Raw genomic sequence first — 22,876 nt, forward strand, 5'->3', positions numbered from 1 at the left:
AAAAAAAAAAAAAAAAGAAAAATACACATTAAGGGTCTCCATGAGAATGTCTTAGATAAAAGTTATAAAAGTCCTCCCTATACCAGAGGTAAATAAAAGTCATTACTGTGTTCTCTGATTTCACATATATGATGGCTGAAAAAAATCACATAATGAATTGTCCATCAGAAGTGCTTTGAGTCATTCTAAAATGTTCATTTTTAGGGCATGTGAAAAGTTTAGGGAATTTGAGAGCAAGTATTGAGTGGGATCGCATGGTGGCAATTTGCTCTTAAAAAACTGTACTTGTTTTCTTGTTCATGGACAGTACCTGAGGCTCAAGTAGCATATCACAGAAGAGAATCATAGCAGTCATCACTGCCTTTGCAAGTATTTTTAAAATTACTTAACCCTTATATTTCTCACTTTTGTGCAGGTTGTGGAACCACTTAAAAATGAGAGCTTCAGCTACTCATTTTCTGCCCTCTGCCTTGCCTTTGGCTCTGTCTGTCCACTGTCCATGGCTGTGCTCAGCTTGTCCCCTTGGAAGAGAGGGTGTCTGTCCTCAGTCCTAGAGGACAAGGAGCAGAAAGAAGGCTCTTGACCCTTCCTTATTTCCCCCAGAGCAGTGGTGAGGTGGGCCATCCTCATCATAGTGCTCCAGAGGAGGCCTCTAAGAGGAAGTAGAGCTTGGCATCAGCACCTGGAGCCTCCCATTGCTTGGAACCCGTGGATGTTCTTGAATTAAAATGTGATGGAACCATTAACTTAGGCAAAAGCAGTATGCCCCAAATACTGTAAAGACATGGTTCCTATTTTGAATGAACTTCTCTGCATCTTTCATGTTTACCCATAGTCAAGAACTGTCGGATTTGATTAAATATTTTAGACCATCTACCTCCATAGTGGAGTGGACAGTAAGATTCACTTTATCCCCTTAAAGAACTTTACGTTGGGGAGGTGGGATGGTGGTGGTGTGAATGATCAGGTGCCCCAGACAGGTAATCCACAAGGCATAAGAATGGAAGAATAAAATCTGTGAGAAAAGGTCCAAGAAGGTGAAAGATGACAACAGGTTTTAGTTAAACCACTGAAAAAGTCCATAAATGGAATGAAATGTGTGGAAATTGACAATCATTTCCTTGTCCTAAGTTGTTCTGTATTAGTATTTTAAATAGTTGAGTATGAATAAGGCATTGAAAGTACAAATGAGTTGGGCAGAAGGGCCCAGGAAGGGGTGGAAGCCTGGCCACGAGGTTGGGCGTGCCCTCCGGAAACCTGGACTGCATTGAGCCAGTCAGGCTGGGGCCTGGATGACTGGACAGAGCCCTGTATTTACAAACCTTTTAGTAATAAAGATTTACACTCTGTGCTTCAAAGAATGCTGTTTGTGGTCTCTTGTATTTTTCCCTTTCCCTTAAGATTGAAAATCATCAAAAAACTTGAAGCAAAGTTTAACCTTTCTGAACTAAAAGTGGGTTTGGATAAACTGGCAGTGAAAACATGGTATGTGTGCTGCTGGCACTTCCTTGTCGGTGTGAACTACATGTCCCTTAAATGTGGCAAGAGGCACAGGTATCTCTGTTACTAGATGGAGCAGGGAAGGACTCAGGCTGCGGTTCTTGCTGTCACCATGAAGTGCAGCCCTGCAATCCTGTTGGCAGGTGGATGACCGGGTTGGGACTTTCTGTTGTCAAACCCTCCTCCTGGGAATTCTTTCATCAGTGGGAGTCAGGGAGCAAAGTGCTGTGTTAGGCTGCATTTTATGCCAGGAACACTTAACCTGAAGGTGCCAAGTAATTCACACCCCTTGTGTTCAGACTGGCTGATGAAGGCTGGGTGTCCTGTTAACCATTTAAAAGTTGCAGCTGTCAGGGGGCAAACACAGCTTGCAATTAATTGGCTTTCTAGTTTGAAATTAAACATTTTTATAGGTTTTTAAGATTTGTGGAATTCAACTAATTTCACTTTTTTTTTTTCCAAAATGAGGGCTTAATGTTATTTTAAATCTGTGTCATTTTCATTTTTATAATTCAAATTTGTATAAAATGCAATCATACTATGTTAGGAGAGAGGAAGCTCAAGGGAGTGCAATAGGATGAAAGCAAATAATACTGCTTGTGGTTCCCTCCACATATAGCTGTTAATAAAAAATTCAGTTTGACTTGTTTCATGGATTCTCTCAGGATCATTTCAGAGCTCAGTAAGCCTACTTTGCCTCACTGGGATGTCTGTGATTCACTCTAACCTGATTCGGAAATCGCTCTTTACAGCTGACAGGAGGTGGAACAGGAAGAGCCGGTCCAGACCTAGAGGCAATTGAATAATCTTGTAATAGCAGAGCTACCTCTCAGGAGGTCAAGATCACTATTCTTCAGCAATAGTCTCTAATTTCTCTATCTCAGTCTTGAGGCAGTTTCAAGATTCTAAAGGTGCTGCAAACATCATTAAATACTAGAACAGAAGTCAACAAACTTTCTGTAAAGAGCCAGATAAGTAACTATTTTTGGCTTTGGGGTCTCTTGTCACAACTGCTCAACTTTGCCCTTGGAAGGTAGACGCTTGAATGGGCATGGCTGTTTTTCAATAAAACTTATCTATAAAAACTGATGGCTGCCTAGATTTGGCCCTCGAGCTGTTGTTTGTGAATCTTCAAGCTCTAGACTAAAAGTACTAATATCAGTTGGAGAAAGAAATCAAGGTTGGGAGTTTATTAACAGATGATATAAGGGACACCTCAGCTGGTGCCAAGCACCTTTCAAACTGCTATCATCATTTTACAGATTGCTCTGCCAGTTGCCTCCAGCATCCATGCTCTTCACTACTGACTTGGAGAGTTTGGGGCAATCTGGAGGTATCTAACAAACCGTCTCATTTATCTGGTGAAGGTACTGAGAGTATAGGTCAGGAACTTTTAGTTTATTTTGGGAAAATCTACTTGGAAAGAAAATATCTTTGTTTCCAAGTGGCAGTCTCTCAGAAGTATAATTAGCATTGGCAAAGTCACCTTCAAAGAAGAACGCTTTTGTCCATTTTGTGCCTTTCTTTGTGCCTTTCTTTGGAGAAAAAGCCTCAACATCTCTTTATAGGAATTGGGTTTTTTCAGGCTTAGAAGTTGCAAGAATAGTACAAAGAATTAAGATATAGATTCTCAGTTGTTAATATTTGCTTTATCTCCCTCCTCTACAACTGTATGTGTGTGTATATTATTTGTTTTTTTGAACAGTTTAAAATGTTTCTTTATTCTTAAGTGGTTATTTCTTAAAAACAAGGACATTCTATTATGTAACCATAGTACAATTATCAAAATTAGGAATTTATCATTGATGCAGTTCTATTTAAGCAACAGATCTAATTCAGATTTTAATAATCCCAATAATGTCCTTTATAGCAGGTGTCCCCAACTCCTGGGCCACAGACCAGTATGGGTCCATGGCCAGTTAGGAACCAGGCTACGCAGCAGGAGGTGAGTTGCTGGCCAGCAAGCAAAGTTTGGTATGTATTTACAGCCACTCCTCAGCGCCAGCATCACCGCCTCAGCTCCACCTCAGATCATCAAGCATTAGATTCTCATAGGAGCACCTGTCACTGGTGCCAAAATGAGGACTGCTGCTTTATAACAAAGGAAGAGGGGACTCCATTATGAACTTTGATGAATATATTTTTTCCCAAGAATATTGAGCCCCTGTGATACTTACATGGATGTGTCTGCTAGGGCCATGTGTAAGTTTGCCAGTGTCCACCACACAACCTTAGCAGGCTTTCTAATACTTTTTTCTGTTTTCTGTGCTCGATAATATTAACTAGTTCTCCTTGGTCATCCAACCTGCCTCTGAGGGATTGTGCTTGCCTGACATCTGTTATGGGGTCCGAAACCCCTAGAAAGGTCCTTGCATCTACTGCCTATTGTACTTGTTCTAATAACTGCTCAAGTTAGGAGTTAATTTTCTTTTGTTATTATGTTGCTAGTTAGGATTATAAATTCCCTTAACATTTTGACACATATTAGTTGTTTGGTTTGGTTTCTGTGAAATCGGTAGACAAAGGAGGTTAGGACACTTACCTCTGGACTGCTAACCCCCTTCCTGAGCTTTGCAGCATAAGGGAATAAACAGAAGGAGCAGATGGATGATGAGAGGATTTCAGTTTCTGGAGGTAACTGAGAGATGGTTGGATGCACAGATCCAAACTCCAGGGGAGGGAAAAGAGAACCGGTAGTGATGGGTAACATGTGGGCTTAGTTAACTGGACACAAAATGAGTTACTGTGGTTGTGTGCTCTGCTTCCTCCCCACCCCCACTTCTTCACTGCTGTCTACTCTCATATTCCCTTAATAAATATTCATGATGCATGTTTTAGATAAGGAGGTGTTTAGGGATGGGCCCATCTTTATAAAATGGGGACACACCTACATCAAAGGTTGTAAAGATTAAATGAGATAATGTTTAATACAGTGCTTAGAATTCAATAAATGGTACCTCCTATAATTATTGTTATTATCATCGACTGTACCTGCCAGGTTTTATATCTTTTTAATCTCATATGGTGCTGATTTAATTGACAGAAATTTGCATATAGTTAGAATTTCGTCTGTGATAAACTTACATTGTGAAATCTTAGAAATTTAGAATTGGACAGGAGCTTAGGGGTGTTTTAAATGAGTATAGGTTGCTAATTAAAAGTTTGCTGTGATCGTAAAGTATATACTTGCAAGTGCAAGAACCCATGATAACTTTGCGCTTCTGCAAGGAACCTGCCAGTACAGCCTGAGCCTCCACTCTGTCCCTGCGGCTGTCCTTGATAGTCATTAGGTTTAAGACACCCTCTTGTTCTCACTAGGAAGTGACTTTTTATTGCAAACTGTGATTCTTTTACTATACAATGTTGTAATTTTGGTGTATTATTTGTTATTCAATGATACTTTATTGAGAATTTTAAATTCTATTAGATGATTTTACACAATTTGCAATGTTGAGTGTGAATTCTTATTATCTTTGGGCCAATATTTATTATATGAACATATATTAGTGGGAAAATAACTTTAAAAATTTTAAATTTTACTTTTCACTGTATAAAATGAGCTACAGTTGGATTTAGGTATATAATCATCAAAAGCAATATAAGGTCTCTCTGAAATATAACCTTCTGTAGAGGTATATAAATTCATGTCATCTGATCCATTTTCACATCTCCGAATGTTTTTCATTTTATCTATAAAAAATAGGTACAAGTGCAGTAAAAGTGTAGGAGAATGTCAACTGTAGTCTCTCATATATTTAATGCTTTTGATTTTTTTTTTTTTTAATGAAGGGATGATTAGAACTGAGATTTCTACTGTCCTTGTAGCTGAAAGGTTGAAAGAGCTGTCAGAGACTTGAGGCACTAGTTTCAGGATTGTCTGTGCTTGTAGGAGCATTTGAACTTCAGGGTCATTCCTTTATTCACTAAAGTGTTTGTGGATGACTCCTGTGTGCCCAACATAGTGCTTCTGGTAGTGGTGATCCAATACATAGAACCATTGTTTTTACATTAAAGTGAGACTTTCAGCCACTACAGGAGCCATTATAGCCCCAGTGCAACCTTAGTATGCAGACAGCTGGGTGTAGCTATGTTCTAATAAAACTTTGTGGACAATGAAATTTGAGTTTCATGAATGTGATGTCTTGAAATATTGGTGTTTTGATTTGGCTCATGGACTGTACAAAAAGAGGTGGAGGGCCAGATATGGCCTATGGGGCCATAGTTTGCCAACCACTGGCTTAGAAAGCAGAGATCATATACAGACAGGCAAGGGTGAGCCAGACTGGGAAAGGCTGGAAACCTGGATAGAGGAGTTTAGATATGATGCCATTAACAGAGGAGGGCCTCTCAGAACTGGGCTCTGAGACGATGAGCCCTCTTTGGAAAAATCACTCTGGAACTTACAATATGGATGAGAGGGGATTGGCTTCCTGCCTCAGCCATGTGTGGCTTTGGGAGGGACAGTGGGGACAGTTAGCCTACCAGATCAGTGGATTCAACTTCAGAATGTGTCCCAGAGAGATGACACTTATACAACAGTGGGACTGGAGGCAGGGACTTGGGAAGAGGCCAGTTTATGGATGATGAGGTGCTCAGCAGACTAGGTGCAGTGGGAGAGGAAGTCAGTTTGGAATCAGTAATCACTAAGAAACTGTAGGGTCTGGTGATGGTTGGATACTTAATGGTAACAGAGCAGAAAGAGTTAAAAAGCGTCTGCAGGGTTCTTTTCTGGAGTAGTTGGGATATAGATGATATCTCCTTGAGCAGTATTCTTGGGGAAAAAGCTAACAGGGACTCGAGAAGAGATCAGCTTTGAAAGTGTAGGAATAGATTTTATTGTCAAATGTCTATAGCATGGTTTGAAATACTAAACTTGGTGAGAGGTCAAGGTGGCAGACAGAGATTTGGGAGAGATCGGTGTCAGTCTTATAATCAAAGCACATACCTACTAGCATCCCCTGGGAGACAGTGTCTTTTATTGTGCAGCTGTTTCCTGAAGCTCAGAAGGGGCCACACTGGTATGTGTGGCGTGTTGGTTACATTGCATTGCAGCTGGAGTCAGGTGGATGAACATGCTCTGCAAAGGACAGAGCTTTCAGATGAGGGCAGAGGTATCACATAGACCCTGGAGTAAGGCCCCAAGGAGAGGGAGGAAGACATGGATGCGGAGGTTTGAGTGAAAAAGAAAAAGAAATGCCAGTGCCAAAAAGCGGTCAGGATTTTTTTTTTTTTTTTCCGAAAACCAAAACTATCTACAGCCATGCCACCCTGAATGTGCCCGATCTCGTCTGATCTCAGAAGCTAAGCAGAGTCGGGCCTGGTTAGTACTCGGATGGGAGACCACCTAGGAAGACCAGGTGATACAGGTGTAAAAAAACAAAAAACACCAAACCAAAATTGCCCCTTCTTTAATAGAGCAATAAACAATTCTGTTATGATCTACTAAGTATAGGTTGCAAAATGTTCCTAATCATAAAAGTCTCTTCCATAAAGAGGGTTCACCAATTAAGAACTGTTCAGACCTCTAGGAATTGTTTACCGGGCTCTCATCTGGTTCATTGGCGAAAAGTTCTAGCCTGATAGCGAGTTTGGAAACCAGATTTGTTGTTTAGGATCCAGAAGGGAGCAGGAAGAGATGGCGTTTGCAGACCAGCTGGGTGAGAGTTCCAGGACTTGTCCTAGGAATTTGGCATGGGAGGGATATGATGAGAGTCAAAGTAGATTGGAGGGTTTTATTATTTTTGTTTTTTTCTAAAAATTTACTTACTTTGAAACCTTTTATTTTGGAATAATTTGAAATTTACAGATACAGAGCAGATAGCACAGGTGGTTCTTATGTGTCCTGTACCCAGTTTCTCCCTGTTAACAATGTGTACCCCGTGATGTGGGGCCGTGTCCACCAACGTGCAGCCCTCCAAGCTCTGCTTGACCGAGCGTTAGCATATTTTACCAAATCAGTGATTCTGTGCCACTTCCTCCTAACTTTAATCTAGAGAAAAGTTGCTAGACGAGTACAACAAGTATACAGATGTATATCCTTCGCCTAGATTCACCAAGGGTTAACGTTTGGCACATTGCTCTGTGTGTGTGTGTGTGTGTGTGTGTGTGTTTCTGCGTTTGAAAGTAAGTTGCAGAGATCACTTTATTTCACTTCCAAATGCTTGAGCACTCTTGTCTTGAGAGCAAGGACATTCTTTTACATACCATCTGAAAAAGGGAACAATAATTCAATATCTTTGAAGATACCGGTCATATTTAAATTTCCCCTGAAGTTCTTTTATGACAACCCCTACCCCATCCCCAGGACCTTACTGCATCTGGCAGGTCTCCTTAGTCTTGGTTAATCAAGAGCAGGCCACTGCTAGTTTTTTTTTGTGCTTCAGACTTTTCAAGAGTCCCAGCCAGTAGACCTGCACCTCTGACCTCTTTGCTCCTGCTCTGATGCCTCCTAGTTGCCTCAGATCCCTGCCAGTTCTGGGCAGCCTTTTTTGATCTTCGAGGGCTTGGGTAGCTGCTTCAATCTGCATTTCCCTAGTGCTGTTCTTAGCCCTGGCATAGGCAGTAGATCCCAAGTAGATCGCAAATGTCACTTCTTTGTCTTAAGGGCAGGGTTACATTCTCCTCCCTTGCAGCATATGTTTAGGTATACATATGTACCCAATGATTATTTTTTGAAGAAAGTAAGAATGAATATAATAAGATCACTGAAGATTGTGTAAAAGAGTTCGCAGAGATTCATTAAAGTCTCTCTTGGAACTAAGAAATAAGGTTAAGATGTTTAAGCCTGCAGCCAATTGTACATTATTATACTTTGTATCTTTGGCAGATGGGTATTTTATATTATCAGAATAAATACTTCACAGTGTTAAGTATTTAGTAGTTACCAGGGAAGAATTAAAATTTGGATATTACATATGTAAAACCCAACATTTTTATTGCAAGATATATGCAGGCTTCTATGTCGTGTTTACATTTATCTTTGGCAGTTGGTAAATCAAGTAAAAGTTGCTTTTAATGACATTTATGGTTTATATTTTATAGCAGAAGTTATCTGGAATTCACTTTAACACATATGAAGTTCTTATGTTTTCTTTCTAGAGATATAGTACCTGGAAGCAGTGGTTGTCAAAGTGTGGTGCACAGAACCTTGAGACCTTCCCGGGGGCGGGAGGGGGGTCTCTGAGATCCAAACAGTTTTCATAATGATTGTAAGGGGTCATTTGCCTCTTTCATGTTGGTTGACATTTGCACTGTTGGTTCAGGGTCAATGGTAGTAAAACTATTGTTGCTTTAGCACAGTCGAGGCTGACGACCCAAGCTGCACATGTATCATTGTATTCTTCACTGCTATGCAATTTTATAAAAGCCTTTTTCACCTAAGAATGTCCTTGATGAAGCAGTAAAAATCACTTATTTTATTAATACTGAACCCTTGAGTACACCTCTTTTAATACTCTGTGTGGCAAAACAGGAAGTATATGGAAAGCACTTCTGCCACAATTCGGAGCTAAGAAGATTGCCTCAAGGATAAGCCCTTCTGCAGGTATTTGAGTTGCTAGATGAACTAGCCACTTTTTCATGAACCATCACAAAAGAATAATTGGCAAACTACTGCTATTTCTTGATAAATGAACAAAATTACCCTGTCACTTTAAGGAAAACAACTAATTCTGTTATTGCCAGTGATTAAATTTGAGCTTTCAGATGAAATCGGAATTTCAAAAAGTTTGTATCTGCCACTGCGAGCCTAACAGCTTCCTAATGCTTAAAGACTTTCCGATGAGATTAGTTCTCATACTAATGAATGTGATGCTTCTGGTAATCTATAGTAAACATTTGGAAGATCTGCATAACTCAGTGAATCAGTATTTTCAGATGACCAATGCATGATGTTACAAAATCACACCTGTGTAAAGGTCCATTTAAAGGGCAAGACAAAGCAATGGATTTTCAAGTAATGAAGTAATAAAGTACAGCATGGTTTCAAATTCTACATTCCAACAAGCCTTTAGGGAAAAATAAAACACTTGTTGAGTCTTGGTATTGTATTAAACTATAATTATCCGAAAAGCTGATTGAAAAGCCTATTGAAATACTCTTCTTTTTCCCAGCAGCACCTCTGCGTGAGGCTGGGTTTTCTTCACATGTATCAACCAGAACAATCTATGCAACATATTAAAAGCCGATTCAGATGCGAGAATCCAGTTGTTTTCAAGTCTGACATTAAAGAGATTTGTAAAAATACCAAACTATATTCCTCTTTTTGTTAAGATTTTGCTACTTTTGTTTTAGAAACTATAGTTGTTTTTCATAAAAAAAATATTTTGTATGTTAATATGTGATATGTTTTTATAATTTTTAAATGAATAAAGAAATATTCAAACATTTTCTCTTCTAATTTTAAATGTGATAACTGTTAATAGATACACCTATACAGGCACAAAGTTTTGGGGCCTCACAATTTTAAGATGATAAAGGGGGTCCTGAAACCACTGAGTCTGAATTAGGACAGTGGGTGCTGTGGGATCAGCTTAAATCCAGCTTCTCTTTCCTGCATTTGTGGTTTATATCTGAGGAGGTTTATATATTTTGGAAAGCGTGAATAAAGGTGGCAAATTTAATCAATTATGTTAAGTGTAAGGAACAAGGACCTGTCATCTGGGCTAATTTGACCTTTTCCTAATTTTAAGCTTAAACGTTTTTAGGGAGCTCTCATAAAGAAGTAGTGTGGCCTAATTTCCTAAGGCAAAGTGGAAACTGTGGGAAGAAGTATTTGATGCTTCTTCCTAATTTCCTAGTTCATCTAGTACCTGACCAGTCATTTAGTCATATTTTCTCTTTCTCCCCCATTTCATCTTTTGCATATTTATTTCCCCTTCACCCCACACTGATTTTTGGGGAAAAATAATTAAGCTAAGTCTTTTTCACATATCTCAGTTTAATAAAAATTGGTTTCTTTGCTTACTTCATACTGGCTTTTAATTAATTAGTTTATTACTAATGTCCAAAAGGTTTTGACTAAATGGAATGATCTTTAGTTTTCTGGAGGTATCCCTGTTTATGGAAATGTAGCTTTTTAACGAGGTACTACTTAGCCACTTCCTTAAATAGGAATTGGAAATTACTTTTCTGATTTTATGGCATTGTTGACTTGACATTCTTCAGAGGGTCTTGGGGCACTGGGATCCAGAAGCCTAGGCCTGCCGTAGGTGATAGTGGTCCTCCCCCATCCCTCCTATCATGTTCCGAGTGTCTTTTCTGCTTACTTGCACTTCAAGACTTGTATTTTGGATTGTCTTTCCTGTACTTGTCCATGGACACTCCTAACCCTCAGAGTAATACATTCAGTTTATATTTTTGTCACCTATAAAGCGAAGTTAGACCAGCAGTAGATGACTTCCAAGGCCCCTCCAGGATGTGTAAGGTGTATGACTGGGTTTTTACCCATGACTGTGGCCTGCATCTCTTTAGGCTGGTTGCTCTGCATGTTATATAATGGTTGTAAATAATTTTAGTAGAGCAGAGTCAGGTCCCTGCCCTGGGAGCTTATACACCTAGCTGTGTTGTGGTGCCTCCTGTGGATATCACCGGATCCAAATCAGATTCAGCGCTGGGGCTGCATTCAAGGGTTGGTATAAGAAACAGCTCTTCGAAGACTACCCTAAAAACTGATGGGAAAACAAATCCCATATGTTGGTGACATTCCTAATGAGATGACCCATGTGATGTCATTCTTGCAGGACTGAGAAAATCCCAGTACCAATACAGGCTGCCTTTTTTCATATAATGAAAGCCGATAGTGTATAGTGTTTTCTTTTTTTAACCTTAACTGCTAAAGCTAAGTTGTATGTTCAGTTACAGGAGCCTTTTATTCCTGTTTTAATGGCATTGAGGTTTTATTGTATGGGTGTCCAGAATTTCAAATTTCTTTAAAAATTACCAAAAATTAAAAATAAATGTCCAGTTCTGTATTTCAGCTGATAAACAGCTGCTATGTCTGTTGCTGACAGCTGCCGAGCAGCTTGTTGTATTTTCACTGTTAACTGAAAGTGTCATTCACATGAAGTTCACAGTCATAAACTAAATAGGTTTGTGACTTAATCCTGGTGGTACAGTCCTTATTGAAATAAAAACAGAGAACTTCGAAGACATTAATCTATGGTTTTTAAGTAGAAACGCTGACCTTCGTAGTTCTGCATTGGTGTATAACTCTACAGGAGGATTCTTCTGCTGGATTTATTACATGTACGTTCATTGAGGGGCAGCGTGTACCAAGCCTGTGCTGAGCAGTGGGCAAGATGATGAAAATTTCTGCCCTAATGGAGCTGATCTTATAGTGGGAGAAACAGATCTAAACAGAATGAACATTTAGTACATGCAGTGAGTTAGACGGTAGTGCTTTATGATAAAGCAGGAGAGGAGATCAGGGAAGTAGCTGCTGGTGGTGGGCAGTAGATGGTGGAGGGACAGGCAAGTGTCAGTGTAAGGGCCTTGAACTGGGTATGTGCCTGCTTTCATGCGGAGACCTCCTTGGTTGGAGCACTGAGAGGTGCTGGCTAATGAGCAGCTGACTTCAGAGTGCTGGTTAAGCCATTTTGAGTAAGCATGAAGTCTTCGGTGGGCTTTGAACAGTCTGACACATGTTATGACATAATCTGGGTAGTTTTTAAACCAGATATTGGGAATAATTGTGCGGTAAAGGCAGAGCGGGGAGGCCCCGGTGGAGGCCAGTGCACGACTCCAGATATGTGCAGTATGTGTATCATGGGAGAATTTGCCTACAGGTGAGATGTGTGAGAGGGAAACCAAGCAGGGCTGAAGGTTTGGCCTGAGCAACTGGGTGTTGCCATAAAGTGAGATGGAAAGTCTGGGAGGAACAGGTTGGTTGTCGGGTGGATATTGGGTTAAGTTCAACACATTACAGTTGGGACTAGACACCGGGGGTGCTGGCCATCAGTTTGTTTGCTCCGTGAATCTGGAGTTCATGTGCGAGGTCTGAGTCGAAGAGTGAATCTGTTTGCCATCAGCACGTAGATGGTAGTTTAGGATGATTGACAGGAGGCCCAGCACAGAGCCCTGGGCACTCCATGTCAGAGTGGTGATGAGAACCTACAGAGAACCTGTGCAGGGCAAGACTAGGAGAATGGACCCAGGAGAGAGGCTGGCTGTGGAGGAGGTGGGAGTGAACCCTGGGCAGGTCCTTCAGTGAGCAGGGCAGGCATGCGGGGAGACCTGAATCAGAGCAGTTCGGTGGGTGGAAAAGCCAGAATCTGGGCCGACTGTAGAATGTGAGGGGAAGAAATGGAGACAGCATATACAGGCAACTCTGGAGAGTTCTGCTCTGAAGGAGAGCAGAGGGATGGAGATGGAGGGAGGTTGGGGAAATAGCAGTGTGATGTATACTGGGAATGACCCTTTGGCAGATGTTGAGAGACTGAGAGAGAGCTGTTCAAGTACAAAGCCCCTGCCGCGGAGGAGGGGAGGGCATGCCTGTGGACAGGACCGAGGCCAGGTGGTACCTATAGCAGCCACAGAAAGGGAGGCCAAGTTCAAGGGAACTGATGGGGAAGAGAAAGCAAGATCTCCAGCTCACCAAGGGAAGGAGGAGCTGGGATTTGGACGGGACGGGAGAAAGTATGACATAGTGAGTGGTTCAGGAGAATGGAAACGTTCACAGTGCAGGGAAGGAAAGACAAATGATTCCTACAGAAGAATTCCAAATAATTTTTGTAGTGACTGTGTGCACAAGAAGATAGAGGAAAAGTCGGGAAGGAGGAGCTGGGATTTGGACGGGACGGGAGAAAGTATGACATAGTGAGTGGTTCAGGAGAATGGAAACGTTCACAGAGCAGGGAAGGGCTGTGCAGTGGCTGCAGCCTTGGGCACATCTGCACAAGTGGTCATGGCTGTGTGGATGCACATGTTGTAGGCTGTACACTTATGTTTTAGAAAAACAATTTCACAAGTGATAAGTAATACCGGCTTATAGAAAACTTAATCTAGAAAGATCGAGGATGAAGGTCAGTTTGTGTTGTCTGTATTCCTTCTCTCACGGGTAAGCTCAAGTTTAGTATGTGTCATTCCAGATCATCTGTTGTGCATTTACACACACACAGATATGTGACTACATATACATGCAACTTTTAGAAAACCGGGATCATATACATACTGCAATTTTCCTTCTTTTTTTCTGATAGTATTATATTCTGGAGATCTTCCATTGTGGTTCATGTAATTAAACCAGTCTCACTCACATTGATGTCTGCAGCATTACAGTAGGAAATAAAACATTTACCATTCCCCTAAGAAGGAGCACTTAGTTTATTGATTTGGTTGGTGGGCTCTTTTTTCATGTGCTCCCTAGGAGATGCTCTCTTCACAAGCTTACTATAAGGGTTCTAACTAGTCATTGCCATTAGAGACATTATTGAACATTGATCTCAGTCCAGTTGCTTTATTATATTAACACTGGATTATCTCCAGGACTTCTGAGAAATGACAAATTTAATTTGCCAAAATGGCAACCGCATGTATCACTCTGTTCCAGTTTTCTTGGGCTTGTTGCCCTAGTTTTTTCTATTCAAACCTTCACTGTTAACAGAATTTTAAATGATTCTTTATCCTGGCAACAGAATCATTTTTAGTAAACAACTTGGATAATGTATGGTGTCCTCATGTGGAAGAGGTTAGGGATTTTATGGTGAGTTTGGAGTATTTTCTTAAGCCACTCCCAGAACTTTAGAAATCAGGAAAAAGCTTTAATCGGCTCCTTGGAAACTTTCCACTAGCTCTTTATGAGACACGTGTTTAACCTGGAAGCTGCGGGCCATCATGAATGGGCTTCAGGGTATATCACTTAGATTAAGCTTGGCCGCATGTGACAAATTCCAGAATATGTTGTTTTAAAGCAAGTGGTTGGTTATTTCCCTTTCTTATGAGGAAGTCTGGGGCAGGCAGGCCAGGGACGTGTGGCAGCTCCGTAGATGTGAGGGCCCCAGGCTACTTCCTTGTCATTCTTTGCTCCGCTCTTCTAGCTCCTGTCCCATTCTCATCCTTGGAGTCCAGCAGCAGGAGGACAAGGAGGACAAGAAGGAAGGCCACGGCCGCGTGCCAGCTCTCCTTTTACGAGGTGTCCTCGGCTGCTGTGCACCACATCTGAGTTCATGTCCCGTTGGCTGGCACTCGGTCAGGTCGCCACGACATATTGCAGGAGAAGCAGGGGTCTTCCTCTGGTGGCTGCATTCCCCTATAAATTAGGGCTCTTACACTGGTGTTGCTGAAGCCTGTGAAAATTGGCAGAATTTTGTCTGTCCTGTCTGTGCTCTTTTCCTGGGAAAATGCCTATCATTTTTTAAATTAGATTCTGAAGGCAGTCTGTGACTCTAAAATGTTTTAAATCTATCAAGTCAAAAAGATCAGTTGGGTGGTATTCTATAACTGAGAACTACCACCTTCATTAAGAAATTGAGTGTGTCCCTTTAATAATCTGCTTTGGTTCTTAATTTGGAAAAAAGAAGACTGTTTATGGCATGAATAGCTTGGATCTTCAAACTGATCACCAGTTAATCTGTACTTGGAGGTCTTCAGAGGATACAGATTTAGCACGACACCTTATTTCCTTATCCTGACAGGTTCTCCTGAATCAGTTCATGTGGGTTCTGCTTGCCTCTGAATCCTGGAGCAGTTGCTGAGGATGAAGGTTGAAGAAACTCCCAGTATTCAGCACAGGCACCAAGTTCAGAGAATATTACTGGATATAACTGAGGTTGGAATTGAGAATTTCCTGCACAGTTTACACCTAAATATTTAGTTGTCTGACCATTTTTAAAAAGTGTTTATTTTTGAAAAGGTGATAAATAAACATGCTAAAAATGCAAATATTATAAAAGAGCGAAAGGTGAAAAATAATTTCCTTTTCACTTCTTATGTCCCAGGGATATTCTGTGCATATCTAGCATATTTCTTTTTTTAAAACACGTTGCATAAATTCTGCCCTATTTATATTCATGTAATACTGTATCTTGGGAGTCGTCCTTAGAGAGATCTGCCTCTTTCTTTTACAGTTGTTTGGAATTCCATTGTTTGGCTGTGCCACACTTTTTTTTTTTTTTAAACGACTTCTTGATGTACATTGAGATTGTATCTATTCTTTTGCTGCTAAAAGCAATGCCTTAGGTTTTTTGTTTTTTGGGTTTTTTTTTTTTGTTTTTTTGGTATATAGATCTTTGCACAAATATATGAATCTGTGTGCTAGGATTCCTGAATGGGGAATGGCAAGGTCAGGGCTATGGCCAGTAGCATTTTGATAGCTATGTTGCCTGTTGCTCTTTAGGGTTATACTTCCGCCAGAAGCACAGTAGAGTGCCTCTTTTGCCTGTTTCTCAGTACTCTTCCAGTATAGTGTACTATACTGTGTGATTGTTGCTTTGGTTTTCTTCTTCAGAGTCTCCTGTCATGCACATGTTGGATCTTCTTTGCCTGTCACTATGCTACTTTTCCTTGAACTCTTCATCTCTTTTTAATCTTAAAATTTTTCTTTTTTTTCTCATTATGTTTTTCTTAAGGCATAATTGTGTTTATTTGTGCTTGGATTTCTTCTAGTTTAGTCTTCATTTCCAAAATAATTTTTTTTTTATAGCTAATCTTTTCTGAGTTTTATAACTTCATTTTTGAGCATTTTAGTGATAGTTTATGGTTAATATACCATTTCCTTCATGTATTTTAGCTTGTTTTGAAATATTAAGATAGCATTTTTGTCTCTTGGGGATATGTCTTTCTAGCATGCTTTCACTGTTTGTAGTGATGTTATTTTGCTCCTTATTCTCTTTTAAAGTATATTACCTTTGCATGGATTTGATCTCAATATTTTCTGTTGTTCATTTTTATGTGGAATTAATTTTTCTGACTATTTGGAAGGGAGGCTTGATTTTTAAATAGTTTTTCTAATTTCAGTGTTCTAGAGCTCTATTTTGTGTTTTTTTAGGAAGTTTAAAAAATGTAGTAGCTCATTTTCTGAACTCTCCTGTTTTTCCCTCCCGTCTTTAATCAGAGTTTCATTTTCCCCCATCACTTTTTGCCCTGTTCTGTGCATTTTGTATTCTGTTCCATCATTTCAGTGAGTTTGGCCTAAAGATTGCTTTGGATGATTAGTTTTGTGAGTTCCTGGGGCCCAGAAAGTTCTAGGCCTTCCTGACTTTTCTGCAGATCTTCTGCATTTATCTGCTGTGGGATTGTGCTCACTTCGTGCTTTCAGCTGCTGCTCTCAAGTTGACGCATTGCTAGTTCTCTGCTCCCTGCTTCATATGTGCTTCTACCACAATGGTCTTGTAAGCTGTCAGTGGTGTGTCCCTATTTGCTTGTATTTTGGGGTTCGTTAGGAACACCTTATCACAGTTCTGTTACAGATGTTGACCTGGATTTTGGTTTTGTTATCCTACTTGCTCCATGTGTTTTTATGGGTGTCTTTGGGAAAGAGAATAAAAATGTTATTGCCATCTTTCCATGGTTGGACTGTTAAAGGGTTTAAGCCTAGTTCCTCTGAGGTCCTTTGTTTCCCCTCTCGATTGTTATCAGTCTCTTCTTTGTTAAGGACAGTTGATGTTTTCTCACCTCATTCAGTCTTGTGTGAAGTGTATAAACTGGGAAAGAAAACATCTTTGCCATTTAATGATCATACATTTGATCATATGTTTATATGAAAATGTTACATTTACTCCATAAATGTATGATTTAAGAGAGGAGCTCAGTTCCTCCTTCTATAATTGTCCCTAAGAAATTCCGGAGCTGCTACTTTTTAAGCTGTAGAATTTAAATCTGGATAAAGGAGAAGAGGAACCACATTGTTAACAGGATTTAAGAACGCCTGTGAAACCTGCAAGTTTAATGCCTGTTGAAACTTACCATTAGTAGAAGCTGTCAGGAGTCTCCTACTTGAAACTAGATGATCTGAAATTTTTAGTTCATCTTCCCCCTGTCCCACTGGAGTTGGGACTAAGGACAGTAGGCACTTACTGATGAAAGGAGCTATGCTGTAGCATTGAGTGCGTGCTTTCTGCCCTCAGGGAGAATGTAGTCTAGTTGGGGAAAGATAAGTATTTTATACATTTATTTTATAAATATTTATAAATAAATAATATAAAATATGATATAATATTATGGCGACATTGATTCTTGAATTCTCCAGGACATCCTGTTTGCAGGTACTATATTTAGATCCCTGCATTGATAGATCCTATTTGGAATGATATTTTTGTTTTGGAAAATAAGATTTCTCTAGGCTTAATCAAAGTGTTTCAGGAGCAGGAATAAAGTAATTGACTCTGCTGTAGACACAGTGCTATGCTCAGGAAATGACAGCTCACACCAGAGGTGGCCCAGCTCTGGAAGATGTAGTATTTGGGTGGGATGGGGGTGCTCCTGGGCACAGCAGTGGGGCGGTACCGTGGCTCAGGTCTGTGCTGGAAGCCAAGGGGAAGTGAAACAGAGCAGCTTGGAGGGCGGGTCTGAATAGTAGAAATGGAGTGTGGATAGCCTTGGCAGAAGGGTTTGTTTGGGTAAAATCTGAGAGATGAGAGGTGTGTTACTGGCAGAGACAACAGTATGATGATTTTCTGGGGTGTAGTGTTTGTAACAGGAGCTGAGACCCTGCACGGAACAAGTGAAGCATAGGATGTGCTCTGTGGGAGGTAGGGGACTGCTGGAGACTTTGGATTGGAGATGACGTATTCAGGCTGCTTTAGGAAGGTGACTTTAGAGGTGGTGTAAGAATAGCTTGATAAAGTGAGAGGCTGTCAGGGGCTAGTCTAGTGGTTAAGGACAGAAGCATTGAGCGGTTTTGGGGCTGTGGTTCAATTCTCAAAGAACACTAACCTTTTGGTAGTTTGGGGCAAGAAGAACCCTATATTAAAAAAAACCCACAGACATCTGACATCCTCTTGAATATACATGGTTAGCAGTTTTCATTTTGCAGGTCACCATTGTTAATCTCCCCTCTTCTCTGCCAATGTGTTTGTTTTGTAGGTGACAGACTCCTAGTGCTGCGTGAGTTTGATTCTTGCTTGTTGACTGGCCCCTCTCCTCTCATTCTGGATGATGTCAGAACAGGATTTGGCGGACGTGGTGCAGATCGCAGTGGAAGACTTGAGTCCCCATCACCCAGGTACAGAGCTGTGGGAGAGTAGGTGGACTTTATTCTTTCTATTCTTTAAAAATCCAAAAATTCTTCCAGAAGTTTTCTTTTATTGTTTAAAGAAAGCAAGGGAAAAAAGTGATGCCCTTTATGAAAAATGGCAAATCATGGAGACTGTGAACAGTGTCAGCCCTTACACCCATTCCCAGATGGGTAGCTCTCCAGCACCTAGCCGCTCCCCGCTCTCTGAGATGCACAGGCACTTACAGTCTCTGCTTCCCTCTACTTACCCTCAGCTGAGGGGATCCTGCAACAACTTTCTTCTTTAAAATTCCCCCTTTTAAAGTTCACTGTTGTGATGTGTTACCAAGTTGGTATGTACAGATCGACTGCATTTTTTTTTGACCACTGCATGGTATTCCATTTCAAGGTGCCCCTCATTTATTGGACTCTTACCTTGTGGACGGCATTTACATTGCTTGCACTTTTTTTCTCTCATACACACCCCTGCGATAAAGATCCTTGCACATATATCTTGGCAAATATTTTGTGGGGTAGGATTCCAGAAGTAGAATGGCTTCATATATTTAAAATTTTGATAAGATACTGACAGATTTCCCAGAAACATTTTATTAAGTTATTCTTCCATCAGCTGTTGTGACAACTTCCTACACTTTACTAAGGCTGGTAATTTTTCTTAATGACATTAAAGGCACACCTTAACTAACACCTTGAAACCTTAGCTAAATATTTGTTTTAAGAAGACTATTCATAAAGTATACCCTAAATTACAGGAACTTTATCTATAAAAAAAGACTTTGTCTACACTTTTATTCTATGAAGATTTCTTAGTAAGTTTCCTCCTTTTTTTTTGCCATAAAGTTGTATGTGTTTGACGGTCCTATTTTCAATTGCATCAAATAAATAAATAAATAAATAAAAATAAAAAACCTGGGAATAAATTTAACCAAAGAGGAAGAAGATCTGTATTTAGAAAATTATAAGACACTGAAGAAAGAAATTGGAGGAAATAAAAAAAATGTTAGGCTATACTGTGCTCACAGATAGTAAGAATTAACATCGTTAAAATGTCCATACTACCCAAAGCAATCTATAGATTCAATACAATCCCTATCAAAATACCAATGGCATTATTCACAGAACTAGAACAAATAATTCTAAAATTTATAAGGAACCACAAAAGACCCCAAATAGTCACAGCAATCTTAAGAAAGAGCAAATTTGGAGGTATCACGATACCTGATATCAAACTATAGGGCAAGGCTATAGAAATCAAAAGAGCATGGTCCTAGTATAAAAATGGACACATAGATTAATGGAACAAAATAGAGGGCCCAGAAGTAAACTCATACCTATGTAGTCAGTTAATCCATGACAGAGGAGGCAGGAATATACAATGGAGTAAAGGCAGTCTCTTCAGTAAATGATGTTGGGAACACTGGACAGATACATGCAAAAAGTGAAGTTGTATCACTTTCTTATACCATACTCAAGAATAAGCTCAAAATGGATTAAAGACTTAAATGTAAGACCTGAAACCATATAACTCCTAGAAGAAAATATAGGCAGTACACTATCTGGCATTGCTCTTAGTAATATTTTTTTCTCATATCTCCTTGAGCAAGGGAAACAAAAGAAGAAAAGAATAAATGGGACTATATCAAACTAAAAAGTTTTTGCATAGCAAGGGAAACTATCAGGAAAACAAAAAGAACTTAATGGGAGAAGCTGTTTGCCAATGTACATATTTTGAATTGTATCCCAATTCAATAGGGGATAATATTCAAAATATGTGAAGAATTCATGCAACTTAACACCAAAAAAACCCCAGATAATTCTATTAAAAAATGGGCATAGGACCTGAATAGACATTTCTCCAGAGAGGACATACAAATGGCTACTAGACATAGAAAAGATACTCAGCATCACTAATCATCAGAGAAATGCAGATTAAAACTACAATGAGACATCACCTCATACCTGTCACAATGGCTATCATTAATAAATCAACAAACAAGTATTAGCGAGGATGTGGAGAAAAGGGAACTCTTGTGCACTGTTGGTGGGATTGCAAATTGATGCGGCCACTCTGGAAAACAGTATGGAAGTCCCTCAAAAAAAAAAAAAAACCAAAAAAAAACTACCTATGACCCAGCGTTTCCACTTCTGAGTATTTATCCAAAGAAATCCAGAGCACTAATTCAAAAAGATAAATGCATCCCTATGTTCACTGCAACATTGTTTACAATAGCCAGGATATGGAAGCAACCCAAGTGCCCATCAATAGATGATTGGATAAAGAAATAGTATATATATAATGGAATATTATTTGGCCATAATAAGAATGAAATCTTACCATTTGCAACAACATGGATGGTATAATGCTAAATGAAATAAGTCAGAGAAAGAAAATACCATCATTTCACTTACATGTGGAATCTAAAGAAAAACAAACGAACAGAAACGGAAGCATAGATTCAGAGAACAAACTGATGATTGCCAAATGGGAGCGGGGTTGGGGGCTGGGTGATAAAGGTGGAAGGATTAAGAAGTAGAAATTGGTAGTTACAAAATAGTCATGGAGATGTAAAGTACAGCATAGGGAATATAGTCAATAATATTATAATAACTGTGTATAGTGTCAGGTGGGTACTAGACTTACTTATCAGGGGGATCACTTTGTAAGTCATGTAAATGTCTAACCACTATGCTGTACACCTGAAACTAATAAAATATTGGATGTCAGTTATAATTGAAAAATATAAAATATTTAAACTATAAAAAAAGTTTTATGTGTTTTATATTTCTGTTGTGTTTGAAGTCATAAGTGTACACGATTAAGTCACTGAGTGTTTTGGTTGCTTGGTTTTTCTGGAATAGTAAATTGAAATGCTGAATTATTTCTCCCACAGGAAAGAGAATTTTCAGAAATCTCATAAGAAAGTATGATGTCTATCTTGTATGATCTGTTTGATATGTTAATTGAAAAAACTTCATTTGTAAATTAGTTATGATATGGAAAGGGAGAGTAATATAAATAATTTTGGAATTAAGCGAGCAGTCATAAAGAAATGTAGGAACACTATTTTCTTTAGTCAATTTCCCCTTTGTTTTGCTTCTGATTTGTTTATAAGAAGCACTATCACCTGTTAAGTGGCAAGATCAAGAGCCTTATCAGATCATTGAACAAAGTTAGATCACTTGAGAATAGCTGTTCAACCACAATTTTCTCTGTGAAAACTAAACAGTTTGTTTAGAGCTAGAACGTGTAGCCTTGACTCTCATTAACACCACACCTTAGATACCATTGAACTTAGAAAAAGAAACACTATCACTGTACATAGCAATCTGAAAAATATCTGTGTTCAGATGGTGGTAGGTGAATGATGATTTCTTTAGAAAGCACATACTGCAATGTTCTAAAAGAAAAATGTCCCAGTTACATAATATTTAAGCATTTTTAGAACTATTAAAATTCTGACAGCTAACTTCTCAAATAAATTCTCTCTCTATATATTACAATCCAAAGAAGACTTAGAGAAATCATTTCTAATCTTGGTTTTGTTCCATCTCTATTCCATAAATAACTGGGAACTATAGTTTATTGACTGTTTCATGAAAACCTACTGTGTGCAGGGCTCTCTGAGGCCTTTTTAGACAGAAAGCCTGCAATCTCTGACTCAAAGGAACTTGCACAATAAATAACGAACTTGACCCAGCAAATACCATAGTGTGTGATACACCTTTGCATCCAGAGTGGGTTTAAGATTGAGATTATTTTTTCCTCATTTCTAAGATACGACCTTTGTGAAATTTAAAAATATAGTCAAGCCAGTAGAAGGAGCAAAATTTTCCCATAATCCTAGAAATAGAAGTGCTTTTAAAATTGTTGGCATGTACTTCCAGTTTTTTCTGATTTCTATGTAAAACAGAAATGTTTAGGTTCTGGTTTTTCATGTACTCATCAAATGGCTGCTCTTTCTTTTCCTTTCTGCATGTATGTAAGATTGTAACTTTCATCAGGCCAATCATTCTAGTTGATTGTGATACCTTTAAAATAAACATTAAGTTCTTTAGTCTAATTCTAAATGTAATGCACACAAAATTGTGAAAAGCAATGCAGCAAAGGACAAAGACAAAAAGAAACTTGTAGTTCCACAACACACAAGAAGTTATTGCTGAGCCTTAGTACACGTCTTGCTCTGCTGCTTCACTGTTCTTTGCTTC

At 39.3% G+C, this 22,876-nt stretch overlaps 1 protein-coding gene and 1 pseudogene across 15 annotated transcripts in view; both read left to right on the forward strand.

The window, feature by feature from the left end:
• The window catches only part of BANP (BTG3 associated nuclear protein), a 131,872-nt gene that overhangs the window by 7,740 nt on the left and 101,256 nt on the right, over positions 1 to 22,876 (forward strand). For 6 of the 15 annotated variants that reach the window (XR_003044446.1, XM_015600394.2, XM_015600397.2 and 3 more), the window contains exon 2: positions 18,520 to 18,676. The exons of 1 other annotated variant lie outside the window; for it this stretch is intronic. Coding sequence is in view for 12 of the 14 variants with exons in the window: in XM_015600394.2 (XP_015455880.1) it covers positions 18,589 to 18,676 (88 nt within the window). In the remaining 2 variants the exon portion in view is untranslated. Of the gene's footprint in view, positions 1 to 15,131; positions 15,266 to 18,519; positions 18,677 to 22,876 lie in introns of those variants that run through there. 8 more of the 15 variants (XM_015600398.2, XM_006926747.3, XM_006926748.3 and 5 more) reach the window with 3 other exon arrangements.
• LOC112474822 lies at positions 6,751 to 6,869 on the forward strand (annotated as a pseudogene).

This window comes from Pteropus alecto, unplaced genomic scaffold (genome assembly GCF_000325575.1).
Source record: "Pteropus alecto unplaced genomic scaffold, ASM32557v1 scaffold7, whole genome shotgun sequence".
NCBI classification, from domain to species: domain Eukaryota; kingdom Metazoa; phylum Chordata; class Mammalia; order Chiroptera; family Pteropodidae; genus Pteropus; species Pteropus alecto.